The following is a 25,915-nucleotide window of genomic DNA, read 5'->3' on the forward strand; positions in this document are numbered from 1 at the left end:
GAGACATGACCAACTCTCTCTCATCTCTGCACACGAAGATGGGGAAGGACACCATTTCGATTGGAATAACGTCAGAATACTGGGCCAGGCAAGAACAAACAAAGAACGCGAGTTCATGGAGGCCTGGTACTCCACTGATGGAGCAATAAACAGGCGCATTGAGATTGATCCTGCCTACCAGCCTCTGAGGACAAAGGAAATCCAGAACCACAGAACCCGAGGCCGAACAAGGACGCAAAGAAATCAATAGAACAGCAAGCACGCCACAAACCAACAGAGAAGCCGACCACGACGCAATACAGATCGAGAACGGGCCAATCAGAATCCAGGTTACAGCGCAAAGGCTGCTCTTTGTAGACTATATAAGCGCAGGCACGAAGAGAGGAACTACCCAACCAACGGCGCACTGAAGATGTCTCCTCGAATGGTGACGAAACGTTTGCAAATCAATTGGCAAGCTCGGCGAACAGATCAACAGCCACCTGATCAATTACCAACATATATGTCAATGTCACTTTGGTCCGGGGGTTGTTTTTCGGTGATTATCATCCCACCAATTGAGAATAAATAATCGTTCAGGTGTAACACCCCATTGGTTCCTAACTGCCACATCATCCGAAGGCAGCACTGGGATCGAGATACTGTCAGATTGATGCTACGGATATCAGTATTCCCAGAAACTTTTTAATTATTGGATTGTTGCTAAGCTATTTTCCGAAAAATTTGAATTTTGACTTTGCGCGCCATTTTCCGCCATCTTAGACATCTTCCCAAAAGACCGCGTTTCGCTCTTAGCGACTTTGTGTGTGCTAACGCATATATCGTTCCTTAGAGCGCTCTCCTTCGAACGTCCCGCCTTCTTTCCGCGACAGCTGTTGAGCGCGTGCCGTAACTAGGAATTTGTTTGTTCGTTTTCAATTCGCGTATAGCAGTTGATTGTACCCATTCGAACTCAACGGTTGCACGAGCATAGACAGGAGCGTTTGATGCGATGGTCGGGTTCGAATCACGGACCTTCTGGTCAATAGGTTCGGGAATCAACCTATGAGCTACCTCAGCCTTACCATCCACACTGATATATACAGACGTGCAAATTTTATTCAGCGAGTTATGCGCGTCCTATCCACAGTTGTCCCTTACTGTCCACACCGTGCCGTTTTAACTAAAAACGAAACAGTAATTTGCTGGAACAAGCGTACAAACAGCAGGCAAATCTAGTAGACTGCGTGGTTTCATAGTGCTGTAATGGAATTTGACAAACCAGCGTTTAGAGTGAATTGGTTCGGCTTGCGACGGATGCGGCAACAAGTGCGGCCCTTGGGGCAACTTTGTGAGCTCGCCGACTCACAAGGACCCTGGGATGTGCTGTCTGTTGTAATCTTCATGTACGACTCAAGCATCTTGTCACCATTTTATTGACTCACAACGCAAGACGCCTCCAATCTAAGCGAAAGCATAACCATAAAGCACGAAAAGTTCCGATTCAAAATAGGACAAGACGACGAAACGATACAGGGTAAACGTTAAATGACCGCTTTTGTGAATTAGAATTATATGGCAACGCCAATTCAAAAGGTACTCAACCAACACGGTGAGTAGTAGTTCCGGAAACTAATGGGAAAACTGTGAGCAGATGTGCTAGGAAAGACGAAAGACTACCGTTTACGTTCAGGTAACCCACACGTTGACAGCACGGAGATAGCTATCTGGGTGCGAATAGGCCAGAAAAGTTGGCATCTTCTATTGAACCAGTTTAAGAACATACGATAAACACTAGCCGTGACAATTCTATGGGTTGTGTGCAACTTACGCATTAGTTTTAATTATTCACGGCGTGAAATACGGAAACACCCACAGCCAATGAAAACCGACCAACGCGTCACTCTCCGTTCGCTCATGAAATCCGATTAGATGAAGGTTTTAGGCATAATCGCTGAGCTGTGAAGTCGTCATCATCATCATCACGAAGCCACTGACGTCAAATAACCGTCACTACACCATGAAGAGCCAGAAACATTTTTCGTTTTTGATGAGATTCGATGTCTCGATACAGTGCACGATCACATTGTGATCTCTTACAGGAAACTCAGCAACATTTTGTGCTGATGAGTGGATCGGAAGCACACACCCGAGAAATACAGCTGACGGCTATCGATACGACGGATCCCAATTAGTAATCATGCTAGTGTAAGTGAAACGCGCACATCTCCTGCTCTCTTTGTAAAACACGTCCGGAAATGGCAATTGGTTGGAGTCTCACCTACTCTTAGGATAAAAAGGTGGAACCAGAATGAGGATAGAACACATCTACGATAGGGACCAGTTGACTGGACAAACTCAGAAGCCTTCTAGGCTGTCCGCTCAAGGAAACATCACCTGGGGCACCGAAATCTTTTTTTTCGAAGGAAGTATTTCAACGAATGCATCGGGGAAATCAAAACTTCCGGACATTTTGAGACAGTTTCATGAGCATCTGGTTTTCTCAATCCGTCTGGATGAATCCTCGCATGGCGGTGACGGAGGAAAACCAGTGCAAAAAGTGGTGAGTTTTATCATGGCTATGAGCACCCATCATTCAAGTCAACACGAGCCCGGGCCTTCAAGTCAACCAAATGAACGTAAATAAAAGCTTAATCGTGCATTCACATATAACAAGGGAAAATGGTCACTTTTGGAACTTGATAAACACTGAGTTGTGAGATTTCAGTCTACGTGAAAATTCACACTCCTCTCATGGTAGTAAGAAACCATAAGTAATATGCTCAGAACGGAAGACATCTCATAGGTCACGCGAGTCTCCCATGTGAAAAGTCATCATTCGAGTAGTCAGTCAACACGTAATCACGCAATATGAACTGCACGAATGACGGATTAGCGACGTTACATCTAATCGAAGTGTGTGTGTGTGTGAAGCAGTCACACTGCTGATCAGGCGCTCATGGTGCGACGGCAGTCTTCGACTACCGACTGGTAGGCTACGGTTTCGCATCGAATTGGGAATTAGTGAGATCCGATGGTACCCACTAAGGATGAAACAGATGTACACTGGTTCTCCATTATTCGGCACAGGTTGACCGTGACCAGAATGAGAGCTCAATTGAAAGTTCTCAACCTCCTCATGTTGCCAACAAACCACGAGTAATGCACGAGTAATACACACAACAAATGAACCATCCATCTGCGAATTCATCAGCCGAGAAGCCACTTCAAATATGACCGCGTGATGTGAATAACACGGTTGGAGGATGAGTGCCGCTGCATCCTATGAAAGTGTGATGTGGTCAGTCACGAAGGAGTGATTTCGCCCACAACTATCAGCAGAGAGGTTGAGCGCGATTCCCTGTGGAGCTTCGTGAGCACTGCCACAGAGCATTTCAATAGGGCATAGTAATCGATAATCCCGTTCAAAAGATAGACAAGTGAACAGCTGGTCGCATTCCGGAAGTCAATGAACACTAAGATGTATCTCTGTGTGTGTGACGACCCCAAGACTGTGTGAATCCATAGTCAAATATTTGGCAGGAATGCTCACATCGAGGTTTCGCACACTAGTCAGTTATGTTCTCAACCGCAAGCCGCGTATCAAAAGTGGCCTGATTCCAGCTGCTACAGTTTTGTTTAGAAGAGACCAGGAATGATAAAAACAGCTGTATAGGGCACGACGATCTGACCGGTAGAATAGAGTCCAATTAAATAAATGAATAGGAATCGTTCAGCTGTAACACCCTTTTGGTGCCTAGCTGCCATGCCACCCAAAAGAAGCACGAGTACTGGGATGCTGCCAGGTCGCCCAGGCCTAGACGGGGGAAGTCGAGTGGCAGAGGTTGGGTTCGAACCATGGATCTTCCGGTCAGTAAATTCGCGCTCTAATCACTCGAGCCATCTCGCCCCCCGAAAACTACCAAACTGATGCGCCAGAGTATATGGCTCTAAAGAGGTGATCATGAAAACATACAATGACAGCATACAGTTACAGATGAATGGGCAAAGCGTGGAGCCCAATATAATTGTTGATTGTGTTTATGGAATTCGCGTTATTTCGGTACGGAGAATACTTCATCACATTTGTCCTCATTCCGTCTTATTCTCTGACCTTGAACTGGCCATGGTTTGTAGAACCCGCAATGTTGTTTTTTAGCGCTAACCTTTTATCGCCTTCGACTTCGAAGTATGTCACCGTGCGAGATATGCTAACTTATGGACGCACCCATGGTAACGATCTGGATATAAGCCGGTTCCATACAAATTCCGTCTCAAGGTTTTTGTATGCCAGTCAACCTGAACTGTTCGGAGACTGGGTGTATCGAACAGCGCTAAAGATGCGCCGGTATATCACAGATAAAGTGCTGACAAAACCCATCATCCCTTGATGACAGAGAGCACGTAAACTACTCAGGTTGTGTGGACGTCAATTAGCACACCTTGCCAATTGCAAAGAACACGTCAAAAACTGCAGTTAGAATAAATTGGAATATGCGTGCTTGTGGGACTATGAATGCATTCAGCAAGTGAGTTCATCGTTGAATCCCCCTCAAAGTACTTAGGTACTACAACCGCGCTTATACTGAAAGACCGATAAGCCAAATCACCTGACATTTTTTATGTTTACAATCGAAACTCATGTATAACAATTTTCCAGAAGTCCAAAGTCCTAAAGCTAAAAATCAATTTTGTTAACGTAAGGCAACATATGACTCCTCGGACTGACTTATGACCATCAAACAGGGGAGTCCAGCTGATCATTAATTCAAACTAAGTGGGGCAAACCAAAAAAACTGTGACTGAACGTCGTTTCGCCCGAGCATATCCAATGAACCTCGTATTAAAGGATTACCCGTGAGAAAGAAAGAGAAGGAAGAAACGTTCAGCTGTAGCATCCTTCCGGTGCCTAGCTGCCATGCCACCCAAAGGAAGCACGAGGGCTGAGATACTGCCAGGTTACCCAAGCCTAGGCAGGGGAAATCGATAGGCAGAGGTCGGTTTCGAACCACGGACCTTCTGGTCAGTAAATTCGCACTCTAACCACTTGGGCCATCTCGCCCCTTACCCGTGAGACTATCATAGCACAGAAAACACGGAGGGTGTTTTGCAGTACTTCCTTCGTATGGACTAGTCAGTAGATTCATCCTATTTGAAATCTCTACAAATCCATAAAGTAAACGAAGTGCATGAACAAGTAGGCCATCCGAAAGTTTCACACCAATTTCACTCGTGCATTGTAAGCTTACTCTAGGCGGTAAATTCAGGAGTCAATAGAGATCGGTCAATCTGAAGTGTGGCCGTCTGAGTCACAGTTCATCGTTAGACTCAGTCTCGGAGAACCCCCATAAACAGGACGCAAACAGCTAACGATACGTGATGGAAACACGGCATTCAGTGCATCAGTAACCTATCAAACGTAGCAGTTAGAAGCTGAACTAATACGGAAAACAGTGAGTACAACTGACAGGGATCAGTGTTTTTTTTCTTATAACAAAAGGACAAACTAACGAGTTCCCTTTAATATGACCGTAGTAGTTTGTCACTCGGAAGAAACATGTCACAGATTAGTCCGAAACACAGCTACCTGAGCCGAGCGAATTCTCTTGCTTATTTGATGTCGCAAGAATGAAAACGAGAGGTCATAAAATGCAATGATTTTGTGACTCCAGAACAGACCCCTGCTCTGTCGGAAGCAAAAAAAAAAGACTTTTGTGTGCAGCTGCTGTATCTGGAAATCTCCCAGTTCGGTTCATCGAAATGTCATTCTAATACCTTGATAAAAGGCAGTCACCATGTACTAGGTTTTCGGTACCGAAAAGTGTTGTAAATTAAGCTGACTGTAGTCCAACCGAAATACACAAACACAAAGCGTACTTGGTGAACTACTTGGCAAAAGTACTGATTGAATACGGCAATCAGTTGGGTCACGTTGAGTTAGGCGAAAAGGCCTAAAGGTCAATCGTCCCAGGGGAGGTTTATCAACCAATACGGTACTATGAATACAATAATAACAATAAAACTGTACAAACCCGGGTCACGTTGAGTTAGGCGAAAAGGCCTAAAGGTCAATCGTCCCAGGGGAGGTTTATCAACCAATACGGTACTATGAATACAATAATAACAATAAAATTGTACAAACCCCAAGGTCGAAGAGCAGTTTACGTTTCATGTCAAACAAAACTGGTGGTATAGGCGCAAAAAGGAAACCAAAAACAGGTAGCCATGTTGTACACAACAAGAATACAAAAAAGCAACAGGTATTGAGGTTTACTTATCCAGACAATGAGTCAGTGCTTCTGCATAGCATAACGTTTCTTTAAAAATGGGTCATAGAATCCCACAGAAGAGTGAACGAGCTTCAAGGACATGACTGTCTACTCTACTGCCATCTGAAAGTATTACACTGAACCAGCCGAAAACAATCAAAGGTGGTACTTCAATTTCGACTGAGTCAAAGCTCAAAAAACTCTCCTCTCTGTTTCCAAAAGAATCAGGCGCGGATACTTCAGCTGACATGGTCTAGAACAAAGAGTCTCGAAGATACAAGAAGGCAGCGAGCAAAACCTAGCCACCTGACATCCCATTATCAAACCCATTCGCGTCGTTGATTTTTAAGTTGACTATGTGGCAAATCCGATATGCTATCCAATTTTCAAAGTATTCTGAGAGACCTGTAACGATACTGACCAGTTCAGCAACACATTTTAGAACTTCTTGAGAACCTTCCATATTCATCATGACAACAAACTTTTCTCTCAAGTCACCTTTCTCGCACAAACTTGAATACAGCCAAACAAGCCGCATTGAATGAGTGACAATCGGACATCTGACTATTACTGATGTACAACCAATGCGTGGCAGTTAAGCTAAATGATAAGGTCAAGTGGCTAAACGCTTACAGACCGAAATTTAGGAAACGAAGTGATAATTGGAGAAACATCGGTGGAACGGGACAGCGCGCACAACATTGCGAGATGGTCCAGTGGTTAGAGCGCATCTGTGGTTCGAACCCAACCTCTGCCTCTCGACGTTTTCCGTCTAGGCTTGGACAACCTGGCAATATACTAGCCCCCGCGCTTCCTTCTGGTGGCATGGCAGTGGTGCATCGAAAGGGGGCTAAAGCTGAACGATTTTTTTGTTCAGTTACCACAGTCTACTCCGAAAAGAATACCTAAAGTGACCTCTGGTTTCGCCACGCCTTTCGCACCTCTAAAGAGAAAAAACTCGTCAAAAGTTCTCAACTCCCATCGTGTATGATACGTTGCGCCTGGAAAACATTATGTATATTTTTAGCGTTCAGCTGTAGCACCCTTCCGGTGCCTAGCTGCCATGTCGCCCAAAGGAAGCACGAGGGCTGGGATACTGCCAGGTTGCCTAGACAGGGGAAGCCGATAGGCAGAGGTCGGGTTCGTACCACGGACCTTCCGGTCAGTAAATTCGCGCTCTAACCACTTGGGCCATTAACACAAGGGAACAATTGCTTCAGATGCTCCTAATATTGGGCTAACGACCGCGGTGTGACTAGTAAGGCAAAAAATGGTTACCGCAGAACAGTAAGTCAATGTAAACGAGCACGCAGATGTTTTACCGTAGTAACCGAAATTCATACAACCGGATCAACATTTGTTGGTAATGAAGAAACTAATACCCATATTTTATCAATTCAAGCAGAGCACACAGAAACACACGAGACACAATGCGGTCATCGATTTGTCCCCTGGGGAAACGCTCTAATGAAGTGCCGCTGGCCTGAACTACTCGCCAAAAATCAGATAAGTTGTTCATGAACAGGCGTTCCCATGGGATCTGAAGGAGTGGGTAAGCTGACTATTCTAGTGAAGACCCCCGTCATGCCAGACCACCTGTACTTTTAAATCGCGAGCTTTGGAACACCTCACCAAATCATAGTGTTCGATCGACTCTTTCAAGCCAGATCATTGTTTGCTCTCTCGTTGTGGCGCCAAACTGGAAGATTCCATCTGAGATAGGTTATAAAGAGAAATGCAACCACTCATACTACCATGCGTGAAAGCCGTATTACTCCAGCCTGTGTGCAGCTGTTCGAATGGCTAGTGAAATCAGCCAAAAAGGGTCATGCATCATAGCTGAGAGGTACGAATGTTCCAATGAAGGGGTGTTCACGCAAGACAACCTGGAAGCAGAAGACCATGGATAATGACGTATTTGATTAGGACGCTCAAGCACCGCCAATTCGACTGCAGCCTAATTCATTCCTTTCACTAGGAGGACCGACGGATACTATCTTCATGCTCGGCGATATAGATGAACCCAGCTAGGTGATGACGCGAAAACATGTAACCTACGTCCGAACAATTGTTCGCCTGTGACGGACCTTATTAGTCCTACGAATTCATAGCACAAGCTGTATGGCGTCTCAAGGTCGCAAAACGCTGTCAGAAAAGCCGCCAATTAAATTAAACAACTAGTTATGTGTTCAGATGACTGTGGGAACATGTGGCCCGCTTTCATTGCATTCCAACTGTGAACGGTCTATGCGCATTTTTTCACGAGTGGAACAGACAGTCACAGAAAACGGTGAGAACTGGTGCGACACTTCTCTAGACACCGTTTCATCGGGTGTTTAGCGCAGAGGCATTTTGGAACAAATAATGAGGCTGTAACAAGAACTAGAAGTATAGAGCAAATACATGGACGGAAACTCCAATTATCGAATTCTCAACAATTCGTGACCACATCGGGTTACCTATTCCCATGAGAAATCTTTTACCGAGTCTAGTCAGCTAACATAAGGCCTACTCAGTTGCAATTACTCATCACCTAGAACAAATGTTTCTGAGCTGCATTCATTTGGTGTTGTTGTCGAAAGCCTGCTGCTTACACTGAACGCTCACTGCGGCAGAAAATTCAACCGGCTGCGCAAACATCACCGAAAAGCTAGCAGACAGGTGCGCAGATGATTCATAGAAGTCCGCGAGATCAGCCTCACTGGGGAAATAGTTTGGAATCCAGACCATTTAGGTCAACCATGTGTTAAAACTTTCTAAGTCACTACCTGATGATGAATCAGTGGTGAATGCTTAATTTATGATGTTGACGACGGAAGAACAGCCTCAAGTTCCCCCTAAAACCACGAATTCGTCAATATCGAGAGCAGTAATCGAACACCTGGAACGTACATCGCACTTCAACAGTTGGAATCACCGACTCCCAGAAAGGTTAGTGAAAACAAAGTTTTAGTGCACTACTACTCGGAACATAAGAGTGTTCCTCGATAGAATATCCTCCCAGCCTAGGAATTGTTAGGTTAGACCCAGTGGCACACCGATACAACGGTGGCAATGCCAAGAATACATTGCAGAGAAAGGGGTCAAGTGGTAGCGTAGCTGAGAGAAGCGTGAGTGATAGGCGTGTTGGTATGTTTTATAGGTTCCCACTACTGTGATCATCAACATCATTGAGAATGCTAGGAATCTGGGCCACTAGCGCACGAGTGCCGTGTCATCCTATCAACTTATTTAAAGCCGATTTGTACCACGATGGTTTCAGTCAGAGCGGACTGACACAACAGTCCAAAGACCAGTCAACGAAAGCCAGAAGTATAGGAATTTGCACATAGAAAAGCTGATTGTATGCAGGGGCCGAAAAAGAGGGGTGGACAACCAGAAGGACAAAGAAACTGTTTGCGGACCATGACACAATCGGCTGCACACACCTGTTTTACGAAATTGTGTTTGCAGAGTTCGCCGGTACCGGCTAGTTTTGTCAACAGTAGGCAGTGTACACAGTGAAAGGTATGTAGTCCAGATGCGCGGTATTCACGTTGCAAACAACACAGAACCAGGTGGGTATGGAGTGAAGGTTACAGTTAATCAACATCTATACGATACTGAGTAGACTGAATTACCGATGTAGGTAGAATGCATGGTACAATAAATTAAATCCATGTGCCCACAAAGCTCTAAAGAGGATCGGACAACAGAAAACAACCCAATCATGGGAGGTATACGATTCTGGTAGCTCCCCAATCAACATCAAAAATAAAAATAAAAATTGATTTGTTAGCTTAGAGTACTCACAACAAAGCAGTGTTCTAAGAAATTTCAAAGGAAAGAAGGGTGTAACCCTAATACAAAGTCACTTCAGAAAAATCAGCCGTGCAAAACAAATCTAAGCGTCAATAACACGTTTTTCATCACGAATCACGTAAGAATTTAACACTTCGAGAAGGGTTCAGATTTTAGTACACATTGTTTGGTGCTGAAGTACAATTCGATCGTTTTTTTAAATTGATTTTTTCGGGACAAAAATCCAGCCCCTAAATGAACGGTGTTTCGAATCAGTTCGCAACTTAAAAAAAAATTAAAAATAATGTGTAAACGAGCCCATACACGCGACACAAGCCAAACAATAGGCAATCGGGGGTTGGATTTAAACTGCCCCTTACCCAAAGTATCTGACTGCTTCATAGACATACGATGCCGTTGTCCTGTCAAAAAATATTACCAATCGTTATTTCACATATGAAAAAGGTGCATAGATTGAAGTGTTGCAGCGTATACCTCGAAAAAGCATCACAATGCATCTAGACAAGAAGATACATCTGCCTTTGTGCCAACCACAGCAGATGGATCCTCGACCAATCAAATTCCATTTTTTTACAACGGCTTCTCAACGATGAGCCGACTAACATTAATTTCTGAATCTGGTCTTTAATTTGAAACCTACTCAGAGTGGATGCTGGACTGAAGCCGTCATTCTCAACCTGCCGTTGAAACCTATTGTGCGCAGTTTCGTTTGTTTTTTATCGATGGTGTTCTTCTTCAAGGCTCTTTAACCTGACGGAAGTAGGAAATCCGGAAGGCACAATCTGTTTCCGCTGAAAACCACTATTTCGTTTGACTGACATCCAAAGTACTGAGCTAATTGATTGCAAACGTTGTGCCAACCACTGACCTACCGCTACGCACCACTACGCTCCCCAATAATGCACTGATGATGTCACTTCGATTGGTGATGAGACATTTGCAATCAAACTGCCCGGTTTAGCAATCAAACTAACCACCATCTACGCTACCTGAGCTACCAACAGAAAATCCAAAGTACTTCAAGATCCACTGGGCGTCGGGATTTCAAGGATGATTTTGAAGTGTCTACGGCCGTGACGGTCGTGTTAACTGTGGAAATTGCAGCTAAGGGCGGACGGTGGGAGGATTTGTCGGTCCTTAAGAATGTGCCTACGAAGGCACTGGCAACAGGACACGATGAGGAAAATAACGAATGAATAAATGCAAAACAGAAAGGAAGGCGTCAGAAGTATTCTGATTTTGCTTACCCGCCCTGCTCTATGTATCACGCTAACCACGCTGATGAAACTACGCAACGACCCGTGGCATCAGGTCACTAGTATTTGTGCAATGCATGGTTGTAAATGGACTAACATACCGCCTGGGCGCCCAGGCGTAGACAAGAGGGCGATTAGTGTTCAACCAATCCACATGGTTGTACAACAGTAAAGCATCAGTGTACGTCCCCACCTGGTGTTGCTGTCAACGACGATTATGATGAATCGACATTACCGATTGACCTAAATCCACTTGAAGAATAGTGTTCACCTTATTCAAGCGGGATATGCGTTCCATGGGAACTGTCCGAGTTGCCGTAGACGAAGACAAACCACTTTGCCGCAAGGTGAACAGGGCACCCGAACGAGCGATTAAGTAGCGGCTAGCCATTGGATTAATTGGAAGGACCGGATTACGCAACTACCACATAGAGAATAATGGAAACGACCAGCCTCTGAATGAAGTGTGAACAGAGTTCTGTCGCGGTCATACTATTCCTACCCGTTTGAAAAACTACGACTGTTGTTTGTGTTCCGACTAGTTATCAACTGTGTTTACAAGCTGTGTGAATCCGTCGAATTCTTGAACTCACATTCCTCCTTTTCGATAGAATCTGGATGACACTTGTGACTAAGGCCGCGTTGGCAGCAGCCATGAGTGCTAACACTGGTTCAAATAAGCCGAAATCCGGGGGAGAGATGGCTCGGTGGTTAGAGCACGAATTTGCCGACCGAAAAACTCGTGGTTCGAACCCGAACTCTGCATCTCGACTTCTCCTGTCTAGGCTAGGGCAACCTGGTAGGATCCCAACCCTCGTGCTTCCCTTGGATGGCATGGCAGTTACGCACGGAAAAGGTGTTAAAGCTGAAATCTCGTCGCACCCGACACGCTAGTCTGTGTCCTGGATTTTTCGCATGCTTACTAGCGGCTATCGTAGCGTGCATGCACAGTCAAGACCCCTGCTTTTGCCGCTATTAATGAAAATCTCACGAGCCGTAAAAGAGAACCGGTCTCGGGCTGTCAGCGAGTTTTCAGCAACCTTGAGAGAAGCGTGTTCCATCAAGAAAACCTAGTATTCCGAAACAATCTCGTCATTTTGTTGGGAGGCCAGCCATCCCTAATAACCGAACATCACAACATTTAAACGGATGTCACATGTAGGATACGGACCAAACGAAGGCATGCCCTGATTGGTCAGAATGCCAGCCAATCCGGGTCGAGCATCCTTGACTGGACGCTTCTCGCCCTCACGGAGATTCTGGTACGAACTTGTGGAACACTCCGTGACTATCCTATAAATACAGTTGTAATAATCTCCCTTTGTCTGCATAAAGGGCTGTGTAGAGCTACCGTGCCTTTTGATATATCATAGTTGGGCGGAGCAGGAAGTCAGGGAACCGATACAGAGTTGCACAACCGTTCATCAAGACACAACACATTTCTCCCACCACGGACTGAGACCCAGCTTAGTTGGTAATCTAGATCTGCAAGGGTTTACAAAACACACCGATTACTTGGAGCTTAGCACTTCCTGGGAATTGCGAAATGACTTACACCCCCCCCCCCCTATAAATGCTTGTGCCATTCAGATTGGACTACATGCTGAATTTCTAGTTGGCAAATTATTACGTGGTGCATTGTCTCGGTGATAATTTGACCCAAGATGAATAACCCGCGATTAGTCGACAAACTACAAAAATACCGATTACGCGATTCAGGAGACATGGAAAATAGGGGGGTAAACGCTGTCAGACAAGTCGAGGAATGTGAGAACTGATAAATTTCTAAAATTCTAAATTCCTGTAATTATTCTACGAAATATTATCTCAGCAAGACGAAGTACGGTTGCTTAACCTTCGTCGACCCGCTTTCGAGTATCAAGCATCAATTCCGAAAACGTTATCTCGCAAGTACCCTTATGAGCAAGTCTGGCACTATAAGCAACCAGAGTGAGGTATCGATTCTTTATTAGGTCAGCTGTCAAGTAGTTTGGCCTCGGGTTGTTTTCTCTGCTCACGGCGACATAATTGATAACAAAAAATCCTAATGTACGTAGTGATGCCCAGACGATGTCGCCTTGTAGAAAAGAGCAAACCCCAGAAGCCTGGCATTTTAAACCGCTTGAATTGTGAGTAAAAGTTAACAACTGGAAGTACTACTCTTGTAAACCTCCCTTAGTGATGACCTCATACAAAGAGTAAACCCATCATAACAGAAATTCAGTGAACGACCAACTGGAACACGAATTATGGGTGTTAGAAGACACACGAGGAATCCATAGGTAAGTTGCCGTTACCAGATCGACTAGAACTTCACTTCGGAAAGGCAAAACCTATCGAAAAACGGTGTGGCAGACTCTGGCTGGGCTTCAAAAATAAACATAAGATAGTCTTACAACGTTCCTATGTACGTTAGGGATATGTTATAAAAATATGTATCAAATAACACGATTCTGAAAAAACGAGTGGGAAATCACCATAGACACCATGCAGGAGGATGTGTGAACTTAGTTGCCACAGAGATACCTGCATAGTGGCGAAATGTGGAATAACGGAACGAATTGGGTACTACGTTCTCTCTCGTTCATTCGCAGTTCACGGCTATCCGCAAATGGAGAGATTGGGAAAGAAAGCTCCGTAACAGCGATCGAACATCAGTCTCATGGCACAGTGCGCGCAATACCAAACTCTATAAGAAACTGGATTGTTATTCAACGTTTGGATGGATAGGATGCATAGACTCGTAGAAATGTCATCCTACATGCCAAGTGTTAGGAACACTGGTACGGTCAAAAGAAGCGATGCTGAGTGGAGACACGAATTTGGTTTCACGCACTTCGATTTTCAAGCTAATTCTCTACCGTTTTTCTATATTGGGTGATGCTCACTGGCAAGAAATGTTTCTAAAATAGGCCAAATCAGTTACTCAATGATACGCATTCCTTTACTAAAGACACGGGAATGATAGAGTGATATGCAAATTGAACAGATCAGAACCGGTCGCTACTAAATTCCTTGCGTAACCATTAGGAACATGCCTGAATGGACCAAGAGCAACCAGGGGGTGTCTGAAAAAGTGAGAGCAGATTCCCGCAGGCCTCAACTAACCAGACAGCAAACGCGTCGAAATTGGAAAATGATCCAAAGTTCAGAAGGTGAACCAAGGTGTACCCCGCTGATGAAGGTTTCGTGCCTGACGGAAGGTGGATGAATGTATGGTTTGCACGTATTTTGATTTATTGGACTTGCTAGCAAATGGCCTGCACTTAAACCCTGGGTTCGAGCAAACACGGTGAAGTGAGTGTATCTGGGTATAGTCACCGGTTTCGAACAGCCGAGGAAGTGGAAATAAAAAACACAGAACAGTGGCGATGGGAACTCTCTCCGAAACTTGCGTTTAATAAAGTGTGCCAGAACTAATCAATCAATCAATCAAATTATCAGCTATAAGCCATGTACCATGAATATATTGGTTCAGGTTGCTACAGTTTCGATTACCGGAAAGTGTGAGAGATACAGCCAAGCATTGGAGACGATGGCACGTTCAGTTAGTTCGTTAATGGGGCGGCTACGAACTGGCGATAGAATTGATGCATGAGCGCCACTGATTGAGCCATTTCTGCCAGTGTCAAAAATCATTGGTGGGCTGAGTCCCGGGGTCCCATTCCAGAGAAGCGGCAGCCGTGAATCAGACTAAGCTCACTGGTTAGTGCTTTCATACTTCATTCATACTTCATACATAGACTGTCCACTTTTCGGTCACTTCCACCCAGCAGGGGACTGGACGAAAAGAGCTCCTAGAGGTGGTGTTCTTCAGGCGTGCAGTATATACGTCCTGACCAGGGTAATCTATGAAGTGTAATTAATTCATCTGTCGTGGGAAGCTTCCTTCTTCCCAAAACCAGCTGGCTTAGCTTAGTATTGCCAATCCGATGTTCTCACCAGACCGGACAAATGCTTCGGACACCGATAATCATACACTAACAACACTTCAATGGTCATTGTCCTGTGAAATGGTAGGCTTTGTATTTAGCCTGTCTTTCATAGGAGCATGGCATGTTGCTTGATATTTCTACACGTCGGCGCATTCACTTGCACAACACCTTCTGTATTAGGTAACCACCTAAATAATCGGAATCGTTCAGCTGTAGCGCCCTTTCGGTGCCTAGCTGCCATGCCACCCGAAGGAAGCAGGAGGGCTGAGATACTTCCAGGTCGTCCAAGCCTAGACAGGGGAAGTCGAGAGGCAGAAGCCGGGTTCGAACCACGGACCTTCAGGTCAGTAAATTCGCGCTCCAACCACTTGAGCCACCTAAGCTTCGATAGACTGGTTTCAAGTTGAAGCATCCTGCGTTGGGTGGTTGGGAGATAGGTATTGAAAACAGGTAGTCGTATCACCAGCTGGCGCGTGATATCCAGACAGCAGAACGCAACCAGGCGAAAAAACCTCTGAAGTCATGCAACAAGCACATTCAAATTGCTCGTATAATTCTGTGATTGACGTGAAATTGCATGAAATTCCGTACCTTAAGGGCCGACTGCACGTAGACCAAGGAGAGCACGATCGACGAATAACTGATCATACTCACTATCTCCCGGAGGAAGCCGCATAGAATCACGTAGACTGCGACTCAATGCAGACCTGGCGATGTGCCGCTACGCAACGCACCGGTGAAACCCTCGATTAGTAATAAAAACTCTGAAACTCAGTAAACTATTCAACTACCATACGTATCTGTGCCGACGCAGTAGGCTACCACAACCACATCTGGATTTTGGGTATAGATTTCGCAACCACACTTATCAGTGACGATCCAGATGCTGAACACTTGCTTTTTTATTCTTGGCAGGAAAACACTGCCTGTTAATGGCACACGCTTTTGGACCAGAGCGGGTCGGAACAGCTCGCCAGTACCTACAACTGATGAGTCGCACAGCCAAAAAGATGAAGGCTGGATTCTGGTGGGTGTTTTCTCTGCATTTTCAGGTGCATCTCAACAATTTACACGACAGACCGTTCAGGCACGTCCAGCAGCAGTAGCAGCAGCTGATAAACCGCGTCCTTGCAGTTCGAGTGGTTCTAACTGCCATAGCTTCGTTCGCCGATGTTTCTGAGAGGTGGGGTAGATAGCTACGCATTGGAGGCGGTAGCTGATATAATTGATGCACAAATACAGGAGTGTCAGTGGGGACAATGGGGAGCTGAGCAAGTTACGTCATGGTAAGAATTACACTTGGTCAGGAATGACCTCTGCAGACCTTGCTGCCACTCTCACACGCGTTTGGTCAACTTCACTCCATGAGTGAAGTGTGGCATATGCATCCAGTCAAAACAACTACTCATATCAAACCAAACATTTATGCAGACCAACAATACAAATCCAGAATTGACGAACTGTTTTATCCAGGGAATTTTGAAATTAGCATGACGGAAAGGGAGTCCCCCTCTTTCTAATCCAAAGCCTTAAAAGAGCTTCAGAGGGTCCGTGGAGGTCAGGTACAGATTCACACCAGAGATGATATCACACATATGAAATATATAATTTGCTGTAGGAGAAAGTTTCATATACTACAAACGAACTATCGGATACTTTCCGGATTGATTAATATTCATGCCAAGATTCTGTGAAGAGGCTAATTATTTCAAAGAAAAAATCCCTGGATCGATTCGCCAGTCAGTAAACAAGTGCTGCTCTAGACGATAAGCAATCGGTTGTACGTCAGTGTATGGAATAAGTATCACCAAGGCACCCATTAGAGAATTCACTGACCCCAAGCCATATGAAATGTTTTCCAAAAAAAAGCCTGAAAACGCCTCGCATCCCTCTCGCACACGTGACCCATGACCCTGTGATAGGCCATCGGGTGTTGCACGTGAGTCGACCAAGCGAACGTGCTTGTTGCTTAGTAGAATCACACACTGACTCTATCCATTCCAATACAAGATAAATTTCGAAACGCAGATTGATAAGAAAAAGCAAAAAAATGTAGTTTTGGTAAGATCATCTGGGCCTTCGTATCATTACAGCACACACCCGAATAACCCAACATTCCTCACACCTGGGATACGAGCTGAAAATCCAGTCTTGACAAGAAATTGACAGTACAGTGGTCCAAGGTAAGAGTGGCATTACCAGAAATCGGCAGTGAACTACAATTGCACAGACTGGATACAAACGTTTATTGTTTATCTTTGATGCGGTGTAATGTGGGTAGCAAAGTGAAATTCCAGTCTGCACAGAACAGTATCCGGCCATGATATATCGGAAATTGATTATTTCGGTGTACAACACAAAATGGTTAGTAGTGGGGTTCACTGGGATGAGTGACAAAGCAACGCTTTCATTCTCGAGGAAGAACCCAACTGCTGGGATTAGTAGGAGAATCCTACAAAATTGACCATATGCACTTTAAAGGTCATTGGATAAACAAATGACTGAATGGCACGCCCACTGGCCTATTGGTTGGAGAGAAAAACGATCAGAGCAAATCGATCTAAACTGATTGGATTGACTGTTAGGAATGCGAGGATAGTGGGTTGCGGAACAAACTGGGGAAGTCTGTGAGGAAATTAGGAGCAGGGCACAGTCCAAGTAGATAGGCAATGCACCCATTATTACTAGATTTTCGGAGCCTTCACCTTAGACTGTTATGATAATATGTGCAGTTCGGAGTGTTGACATTTACCCCATGTATTTCGACAAACATTCCCCTAGTCTCCGAAACGCTGTAGGGTGAGCGTGGTGGAGATGGGCAATGCTCAAAACTGATGCACGAATTATGTGATTATTGAGCGCATCATGGACTAAAGTACATTGGAAGACACTGGATGTTCTTAACTGGCATTTTCGGCTTGTACTATGGTGGCTTTAATTACTCACAGCCCCATCATCTCTACGTATCAAATTATCTAATGGAGACAGGCCATAGACCTCTACCAGTTAGGCAGGAATGAATATCATCACCGTGCCCATCTACATCATTATGAACAACATGTTGGAGGGACCTGATGCTTTCGTCCTCCGTAATTTGTGCGCGCACATGGGAAAATTGATACTGATGCTCAGCTGTCATACAACAGCGTAGGAATAGTGTCTCAAATTAGAACAAGGTGCGCATATCTTTAAACAGCACCGAGGTAAGCGCACCACAGCATCGTTCCACAGCGAAACAGTACCGGTACAGTTTCGTTCCCCCGCAAAGTCTGTCAAGACTGAAATGCTAGCGAAAGGGAATAATTACAAACCAGGGTCTATGAGGTTTCCAGCAAAGAACAGGAATAATCAGTAAACTCGGGTCTGGAAGACGAAAGACACCATAGTAATCAATTTGACAGAAGCCGCAGTTACTTTGCGTTGCAACATCCAAAAGAGTAAAAGTGAAGGGGATGTCATTTGATTGAGATAGATAACAGAATAGAACATTCCACTTATGCTGAACTGACAACCATCCTGAACAAATGATCGATAACGGTGACTGCTCGGTATCCCTGTTGATTGATAAACTAATTACTACGAGAAGCGATGCTCACAAGTGAGCGGAATCTAGGATGCCATCAAGTACCTTCCGGGGCCTTGAATGTACTATCACGAAACCCCTTGAAACGCCTGGCGATTATCGCAACGCGCTGTTATTCTGAAATAAAGGTGCAGTCTTTAAGCCACTGTAGCACCACTGCAACAACTAAACAATGGTACGATTTGACACAATAAGCTGGTTGCTCTGCTTTATTGAGCGGGTTAGTAAACATGAAGAGTATACAGTCCTTAAGTCAAAGATTTGACATTTTCAACTTCCCTGGCAAGTAGAAATGGTGAAATGACTTTTAGAAGACATGCGAGGAAGGCGAAAATCAAACTCAAACCACCGCCAAATATTACTTCAGTCATCCTAGAGCGGGCCGATACAACTATCGCAACGACCAAAGAAGGAAGTAAAAACAGACAAGAGTTTTGGGCCCACATAGAATGGTTGACGGGAGACGGGACAAACAGGAAGCAACACAACATGCTGTCTTGGACTCTAGACCTGACACAGCTGGGAACTACAGTCACTCACAAAGTTAAGTCGGTTTTATATTTACACGACTGTTTTTGACACTGTCCGAATCACACAAATGAATTAGCAATAACGAAGGTCGGCCTGATTAAAAGCTTTGTAGTACACGACTTTTTTTGACAGTGTCCGATTCACACAAATGAATTAGCAATAACGAAGGTCGGCCTGATTAAAATCAACTCTTAACGAAAATCGTGAAGCACTGTTTTATTACAAGAAGGGAATTACGCAAGTTAAACCACCTCGTTTCCAGACAAATGCGCACATAAATCGCCTTCCCGGGATCTTCTAAAACGTCACTTTCTGGAATTCGTGAAGAATAAATAATCAAGTGTTCGAATGACCATAGCTGAAGCCCGCCTTGGATACTCGGGAGAACAGTTCTCAAAAGAGCTCTCTTCTGGTTCATATCCTGAAGCTTATGTAAAGTTTTAGAACCCTGAAAACAACTCCCCAGCTCTGACCAAGGGACGCTGTAGTATGATTTTACCATAACCATTCTCAGAAGATATCAGCACCCCGCTTGTTCGAATAGGCCCTATTATTTTCCCGAACGCTTTCGATTACAGATTCAGTAAAAATTTGACGTGGTGACGCAAACTTTATCTTGTGACGGTCCGGTCCAACGAGTCAGCCATTTGGATAAGAAAAAAGTTCACGAACCAGATCCATAATCCATCCGAATAGAAGTGTACCACGCAAAGCAGCACCGGTTTTCCCGGCAAGATAAGCTTCCTCCCTCAGAGAGTGTTATTTTGGATGCATGCTGGTTCCCAGTCAGGAAGGGGGGCGACATTCCAGAAAAGACCAAATATGGTCAATGCCTTTGGCTACTCTATCCAGTGAAAAACGGATATTATGTGGTTTCAACTGGCTACGAGCGTGCAGTCAAAAACGTATAAGAGAAAAACGACTTCGGTGACTGGAACTGAAAAAAAAATACAAAAGACTAACCTGTTCCTTGTCTTTGATACGTCGCCAAGGTAACTGGCCAGAAGCGAATTCGACAAGCATATAGAACATCGACCACAGGTCATCGTGACGTCCCATTTCACGATTCATGTGCGCATTACGTGAAGCATAACGGACAGTTCCGCGGAATCCCGCGACCGGGCGTGGAGGTCGTACCTCGCCTTTAGGCGTGGTATATTGTCGAGCAAGACCAAAATCCAGCATGTAGATGGTGCGGGAATTGGTTGGTAGCCGCCCCACAGCAAAATTGGAGGGCTTGATGTCCCTATGCAAGAAACCGGCTTCATGAATCGTTTCGATTGCTTCGAGAATTTGCAAACTTAGTCTCATCGTGGTTGAAATGCTGAAAAGTCCTCGGGGCATACTTCGCCGAAGATCAGCCAGGTTTCGTCCCTAATAAAAAGTAATTCAAAAGTGGGTCAGTTGACGAACAACTTAATGGTGAAACCACCATCAAAATATACTAAGAAACCATTTGTTGTACTGTTGCGAAGCATTGTTTCGTCCTAATATGTGGTGAACGTTAGACTCAACGGGAGGAGGGTACACTGCAGTTCGGATAAAATGACTCATGACACCACAAAAAAAGTCCCACTGACAGAATGGATTTTTGCGGAGGTAGAAGTTCGCAAATACTAAAGCCAACTACGTGAGTGCTGATAAGTATGACAGATGATGAGCGTAGAAGATTCAAGGAAAACATCAATCAACAACTGTTTAAAGGTAAGCGACTAAGGCAAGGACTAATGCTCTGTTATCATGACATAAAATGCTACTTATAAGGTCAATGAAAACGCTTCGAAAGTCCACACGATTTAGACCTTCTTGTGGCTCATCAGATGAATAGACGAATTCAAAGCTTCAGAAAACAGGCGCTATACCCTACAGAATGTAAACAGTCAGTTGTAACTGAACCGTAGTGTTCAGATGGACAGCAAACCTCCTTAGAAATTCGGGAGATAGGCGGTACTGACAAGGTCCAAAAAGGATGGAGCTGTGCAGTGCATAAGCATTCAACAAGATTGATTCCACCTTCAGGATGAAATCAAGGTAAATCTCACAAAATCTTTTGAAATCCGAATACCCAAGGCGACAACGACGGTTGAAAACGCGGGGTCTAGCACACTCTCGAATGTTTAGAGGTGTGCACAGTGTAGTCACCAGAAACCAACTAACCATCCAACGAATTCAGTAGTCTAGTTAAAAAGGTCCACCACGGTTCACTAAAGCTACCGCCGTGTTCTGCCGAAAGGAACAACCACAGATTAAGGGCGACGGCCGTAAAAAATTAGCTGTAGACAATGTTAGCTGAGAACGTACAGATGCACTTTTTACAGAGGAAAAGTGGCCCACGGTCGGATATACTCCACAATTGCAAAGCAAGCAAACGGCTTAGGCACAAATTATGCAGCCAGACCTGGATATCTACCCAAGATGAATATGACGTTGTCATCCACTGGAGAGGGGACATCAAAAATGACGAGTAAAAAACTGCATTCTATCCATGGCGATCTGCACTCAAACAACACTAGTCGCGATCAAGGAAAACCCACTATCAGCCTGCGGGGTCGAAGTGTTCACTGGGCATCCGCTCACTGACATCGAGTACTGCCACGTGCTGCTTATGCCAATCGACCGACCTTCTCGAAGGGTTCTTTTCGTACGACCACGTGAAGGGTATAAACGAGCCAGAGGCGGTCAAACAGTGACTTGGCAGCAAAGTATAAAAGTCATTACCCGCAAACTCAGCTGCGCTGGTCATTGCTGCCTTTCTAGATGGGGACCCCGAGACAGGTCATATCAATGGTTAGAGACGATGTTAGAGATGGGCCATTCGCGCCCTTAATGGCGCTCGTGCATCCAAACTATTGCCTTCAATGCATAGCTCCCTTTCCAATTCTCCCGTTAAACAGTCCACTTACAGTGCTGTGTTTACGCACCAATTTATCAGCTCCCGCCTCATACGCGTATCTACAACTGGCAGCAATGGGGTGCACAGCAGCTTCGTCTATTGCGTTAAATATTTTAAAGAGGATAGGAATGATAATCGCTTTTTTTCGCGAAACACACTCATTCGCAAATTGATCTGGTTTTAACGGGAAATTCCATTGAATCCCAGATGAAGCCTTGTTTGTGATATTCTGCTTCACACACACAGGCAGTCTCATGCTTTAGCTGGCACGATATTCGGGATATCGCATCATATTCTCTTAGAGGAACGCTATTCATAATATTGCCGTCGAAGAGTTTAGAGCGACAGCGAAGAACGATAACCAGATAGTGCTGGTTGAAAGAATAGGTGTGGAACGCTTAAAAATTCGTGACAGGAGCACGTAAAACCATTCCGGAGAAAGAGTATAAACGGAAAATAAACGCCACAAGGAGAGTGGGAGCAAAAAGTAAGGGTGCTTTAGAGACTAGCGACCTGTACTTTGGTAGGGTCCCGAAATTCGGTCATTGGAAGGTGGTCTGTACACCAATGTGCCGCCAAATGTCGCAAGTAGTGAAACAACCACTACGCGAAAGAAAGGATCAGGGAACGTCGGTTACTGCGGAATGTGGTGATACAGGATAAGCAGGTGCAATGGGTAGGAATATATTGGAGTTCCTGACGGTTTCGATTTTCTCTTCGGACAGGGATTCGATAACACTAGGAAGACCAGAAATGAACGGAGAGAATAGTGCACTTCAACTACACACCTGACAGGCGCATTTGACAGCGCCGGCCTTCTTGGTGGCCAGTTTCATCTATCAAAAACAAGTAACGAAAGCGACTCGCGGTGAAAGATTACCTCGTCAGTACTGGTAAATAAAATTATTTCACCCGGAGATGCCGACATGTGGAAGGTTTATTCATACGAGAAAGCAACATCCACCACGTTCTTGAATATCCCGAAGAAGCACCCTTTGACAGCCATTGCAATAACAGATGGTTTACTTGAGACATCACTAGGATGAAGCAAAATTGAACAATTCTCATCATCCTCATCATTAATATTAAAATCATCATCATCACCGTCAATACCAACATCATCCCACTAACAGCAACTTGTATCAGATGCCTTCGCTGAGAGACTCAACTGGATTTAGATGAGGCACCTGCAAAAACTAAATAAGTGTGCGAATTAGTGCACTTCGCGAAGGATTACCAGTTCGTGACAAACTGTGTAACAGGACCAGAACCAATTGGCTAATTCAGTAGCGGATATTATGGACAAAGTGTTCACATGCAGGCAGTCCGACGGCGCAGAGTCAATCGTTTAGGATTATTAGACCGAGCTCGAGATGGCCCGTTATTCGAGGTGCGAAGCTACTGATTGTAGTATTCGCAGTTTGAACCCAACCCCGGCTTCTCGATCGCTCCTGTCTGGGATTGAGCAACCTAGCAATATCTCAACCCTCGTGCTTCCTTCGGGCAATGTGACAGCTATGCACCGAACAAACAGTATTGCTGTCCAACCGGTTGATTAAACCTCAGCCCGGAAACCGAGAGTTACACCACTCGCTGCAGCAGCAATCATCTACATTTTGTGACTAGTAGTGTATACATAGCGAACGTCATCAACCATCCTCATGGACAACATGCCAACAGTGGATAACTGGGGCTTAGCTGCCAACCAACTAAGGAAAAATAGACGGGAAGGGGAGTTATTGTGGAAAGCCTTGTATTCCTAGGGAAAACGAGAAACCACACGGTGTCCGCATCTTCCGAAAGCATTAAAACAAACATATGAGCGCCGCGTTGGGACGAGACTCTGCCCGTAGGGCTGGTCCAGATTGCTTTGCGAACCTCACCTAACGCAAGAGCAGCATACGACAAGCTAAGTGACGTCAGACCAGCCAGTAAGACTGCGGAGCTTCCAAACAAGTGCATGAAAAATAACGTGTATCCCACCGAGGAATGCGCGCGTCCCAAAGCGATCAAGCCGAAAATAGCTGCTTCCGATTTAGACTGCCCCGTCAGTCTGTTCTTTACGCGCCTTTCGACAACAAGGGTGTGGAGTGGGAAATATGGCCATCTTCGGTAGGTGGTCGGCTGCTAAACTTAGCAAATACAATAACTGCCTCAGGCTAACAGACCTTGTCCACTGCACAGACGAATCCGACTCAGCCGATATCCGTTCATGGATGAATCCATTACAACATGGTTGGCTCCATTTAGAATCTCCTATGCGATAGACACAACGGTGAAGACGTTTGAGATTTTCCGGTCGGAAGTATTCGTAAAAATGGTCTTGCAGCATTCCTGAAATTCCGCTGCGACGTCAAAAATAGTGCATGATGGAGAAAACTGCTCAGCTTTGGGGCGTGCATTGAATACATCGGTCACAGCACATTTTATGCAGCTGTCATGATAAGTAATCCTGTCAGCAGCCTATCAACTTTTTGAAGGAATACAAAGGTTAGGAAGACCTGGAGTAAGACCTTACACCTTAAGGTTAAAAGCACACCTCGAAAAAGCCACTTCCGACATGCTTTTCATAGCAATATGACCGTCAAATAACATAAACAGGTTTTCCTCATAATCTCTGAAGAAGGAATTCGATACCCACACTTACGGTCCCTTGGATATGCACTTCATGATGATGCAAGTAACGAAACTGAAAACTCTAACCGACTCCACCTGGACGGTTGATTGTATACTCTAACGCGACCAAAATGCGGAAATACGCAGAACGGAGAACATACGCGAAACCCAAGAGTATTCCAGAGGGGAAGCCTTATTTGGATTAAAGGAAGACCACCACATCTAGCTGGCGGCATACGTTACACTGTTCAAGAATTCAAAGTAACGTGAGGTGGTGAATACAGTATCTAGCTGTCCTTGTGTCCCGTATGATAGAAGTATCACTGAAGCTAATGACCGCGTTACGAGTAGGTCAATCTCTCACTTCATAGTTGATAAGGTCCCTTCCGGTTCATTTTTTCCAACTGAGATACGATAAGTGAATGAACCAAGATTTCTGGGACCTACTCACAGGAATCACCATCAACACAGACAGCAACATCAATGTTGCCAGCGATGTTTTACCACCATAAAACCACGAAATTTATCATAGTCTCGAGAAGTAGCGACCTGGTGTTAGACTACGGGGAACATTTTGAGGCGCCTATACCTCCAAACCGTCAGATAATCTGGAAAGAAACTGAGATTACGAATGCTAGTGAACTGGAATCCATTTCGGGGTTGATTTGTCATATCGAAAATGCTGACGATACCCACGAAAGATGGATAATGGTACATACCGTTTGTACTGAGCCGCATATGTATGAGCTACTCCAACCTAGTTAAAGAATTCAGCACTATCGTTGAACAGTGCTAGTAGAGGTTCATTTGGCCCTGTGGAGCGATGTTTCAAAGCGGAAAAGCATAATAAGACAAACTGAGGGCTCGACTTAGGTCACGGCCCGAGACCAACAGGTCGAACGAACGAGGTAGGTACACAAGCAGATGGCCAACTATACGGTCGTTAGAAATATTCAATCCCGCTTTCAAGGCGCCGGTTTTTGTTGCACATTACACTTCCCGCATTATATTTGGTGACTTCAGTAACGACTGGTTCTTAAGGTTTCGTTCTG

At 44.9% G+C, this 25,915-nt stretch overlaps 1 protein-coding gene across 1 annotated transcript in view; it reads right to left on the reverse strand.

The window, feature by feature from the left end:
* T265_10281 (hypothetical protein) overlaps positions 1-25,915 on the reverse strand; it is a gene marked incomplete at both ends in the record, with an annotated part of 37,090 nt that overhangs the window by 5,463 nt on the left and 5,712 nt on the right. The window contains one exon of the mRNA XM_009176606.1: positions 20,318-20,728. Coding sequence (XP_009174870.1) covers positions 20,318-20,728 — 411 coding nt within the window. The remainder of the gene's footprint in view (positions 1-20,317; positions 20,729-25,915) is intronic.

Source organism: Opisthorchis viverrini, assembly GCF_000715545.1.
Source record: "Opisthorchis viverrini unplaced genomic scaffold opera_v5_349, whole genome shotgun sequence".
NCBI lineage: Eukaryota > Metazoa > Platyhelminthes > Trematoda > Opisthorchiida > Opisthorchiidae > Opisthorchis > Opisthorchis viverrini.